Source organism: Penaeus vannamei, chromosome 38 (genome assembly GCF_042767895.1).
Source record: "Penaeus vannamei isolate JL-2024 chromosome 38, ASM4276789v1, whole genome shotgun sequence".
Classification (NCBI taxonomy): Eukaryota; Metazoa; Arthropoda; class Malacostraca; order Decapoda; family Penaeidae; genus Penaeus; species Penaeus vannamei.
Window position 1 is genome coordinate 9832731 of NC_091586.1, and position 2500 is coordinate 9835230.

The window sequence follows — 2500 nt, forward strand, 5'->3', positions numbered from 1 at the left end:
TCTCCCTGATGCTGAAATAGCTGAAAATCAGAAAATGGATTACGCAAGAGAAAATGTGCCAAAGGCATCCACAGTCTCTAAAATTGACGGTTACAATATTCTTGTGAAAGATTTCCAATGTTGAGATTTTAGATACGATTATGATCAATAAAAAAAAGTTTGGTGCTACAGCTGATGGCTTAAGATAAAATCTCAAGTGTAAAATCTAAATATGACAACAAAAATTAAAACACGGCAGTATACATACTGTGTAAGTGTACACACACGCGCGCGCGCACACACACACAGATATATATACATGTGTGTGTGTGTGTGTGTGTGTGTGTGTGTGTGTGTGTGCATATATATATATATATATATATATATATATATATATATATATATATATATATATATATATATATATATATATATATATATATATGTATATATATATACATGTGTATATATATATATATATATATATATATATATATATATATATATATATATATATATATATATGCATATATATATACATATATATATACATATATATATATATATATATATATATATATATATATATATATATATATATATATATATATATACATGTATTGAAGACAGAGTGAGAATGGGATTTTTACAAATTCTTTTTCGAGAACATTACAATGAAGTAGTTAGACCGTAAGTTTATGCACATTATTTATAGGACTATCCTAGCAAGGTAGAATGGGGAGAAGAAAGGGGGCGGAAAGAGGAACGTGAGAGAGGTGGGCAGCATTAGTTGTTGTAATATTACCAGTAGCATATGTATCACTATTTCTATTTTTGCATTAGTATTATTATAATCGGTATCGTTATTTATGTTATTAGTTTAGCTAACATTACTATTCTAGGATCATCATTGTTCTCCTAATTATTAGCATTGCCATAATGTCATAATCCAAACTATTATCACCCTTAGTATCACCTATCTATCTTTATTTTCTTCATAATTTACGTACCTACCAATACATGATGAATATGAGAGCAAGCAAATATCTGCATCATTCCCATCATTATCATCATTATCATCATTTTGGGTCAGATTACTTTTTTCATTCATTATCTGCAGTATATATATATATATATATATATATATATATATATATATATATATATATAAATATATATATATATACATATATATATACATATATATATATATATATATATATATATATATATATATATATATATATATATATTCGGTGTTTCTTCACTGACACCAATGTATAGTCATTACGACTTTTTGTATATGTTGATACTGATATATGGTATCTTTTCAACATATCCACAAATACTACGCTTTTCAAGTGGCCTTTAAAACAAAGGTTAAGTTAAAGGTTAAGTGTTATTTATTATACAGTATATGTTATAATCATACCATACTAAAGATGACTTAGAAACATTTGCGGTGAACGATCCCAGGGCCGGACTCATTATACTCGTCCTTGGTGATCCACATAGTTTGGAAAGTGGACAGAGAAGACAGGATGGAACCACCGATCCAGACGGAGTATTTACGCTCGGGAGGAGCAATGATCTTGATCTTGATGGTGGAAGGAGCCAAGCAAGTGATTTCCTTCTGCATGCGGTCAGCAATACCAGGGTACATGGTGGTACCACCAGACATGACAATGTTGGCAAACAGATCCTTCCTGATGTCAATGTCGCACCTCATGATGGAGCTGTGGACGGTTTCCTGAACACCAGCAGATTCCATACCAAGGAAGGAAGGCTGGAAGAGGGCCTCAGGGCAGCGGAAACGCTCGTTACCGATGGTGATGACCTGACCGTCGGGAAGCTCGTAGGACTTATCAATGGAGGAAGAAGCAGCGGCAGTGTTCATCTCACTCTCGAAGTCAAGGGCGATGTAGCAAAGCTTCTCCTTGATGTCACGAACGATTTCACGTTCAGCGGTGGTGGTGAAGGAGTAGCCACGCTCAGTCATGATCTTCATCAGGTAGTGGGTAAGATCACGACCAGCAAGATCGAGACGAAGGATAGCATGAGGAAGAGCGAAACCTTCATAGACGGGGACAAAGTGAGTCACACCGTCACCAGAGTCACAAACCTGACCAGTGGTACGACCAGAGGCGTACAGGGAGAGCACGGCCTGGATAGTAACATAGGTGGCAGGTACGTTGAAAGACTCGAACATGATCTGAGTCATCTTCTCACGGTTGGCCTTGGGGTTGAGGGGAGCCTCAGTGAGAAGTGTGGGGGACTCCTCAGGGGCAACACGGAGCTCATTGTAGAAGGTGTGGTACCAGATCTTCTCCATGTCGTCCCAGTTGGTGATGATACCGTGCTCAATGGGGTACTTGAGGGTGAGGATACCACGCTTGCTCTGGGCCTCATCACCGACGTAGGCGTCCTTCTGACCCATACCGACCATCACACCCTGGTGACGGGCACGGCCGACGATGGAGGGGAAGACGGCACGAGGGGCGTCGTCTCCGGCGAAGCCGGC

General features: G+C 37.6%; 1 protein-coding gene across 2 annotated transcripts in view; it reads right to left on the reverse strand.

The window, feature by feature from the left end:
• Window positions 1-1359: 1359 nt before the first annotated feature.
• LOC113819243 (actin-2, muscle-specific) overlaps window positions 1360-2500 on the reverse strand; it is a 2531-nt gene continuing 1390 nt past the window's right edge. For both annotated transcript variants that reach the window (XM_027371487.2, XM_070116021.1), the window contains exon 2: window positions 1360-2500. This exon is cut by the window's right edge and continues 91 nt beyond it. In XM_027371487.2, the coding sequence (XP_027227288.1) occupies window positions 1427-2500 (1074 nt within the window). In that variant the 3' untranslated portion in view covers window positions 1360-1426.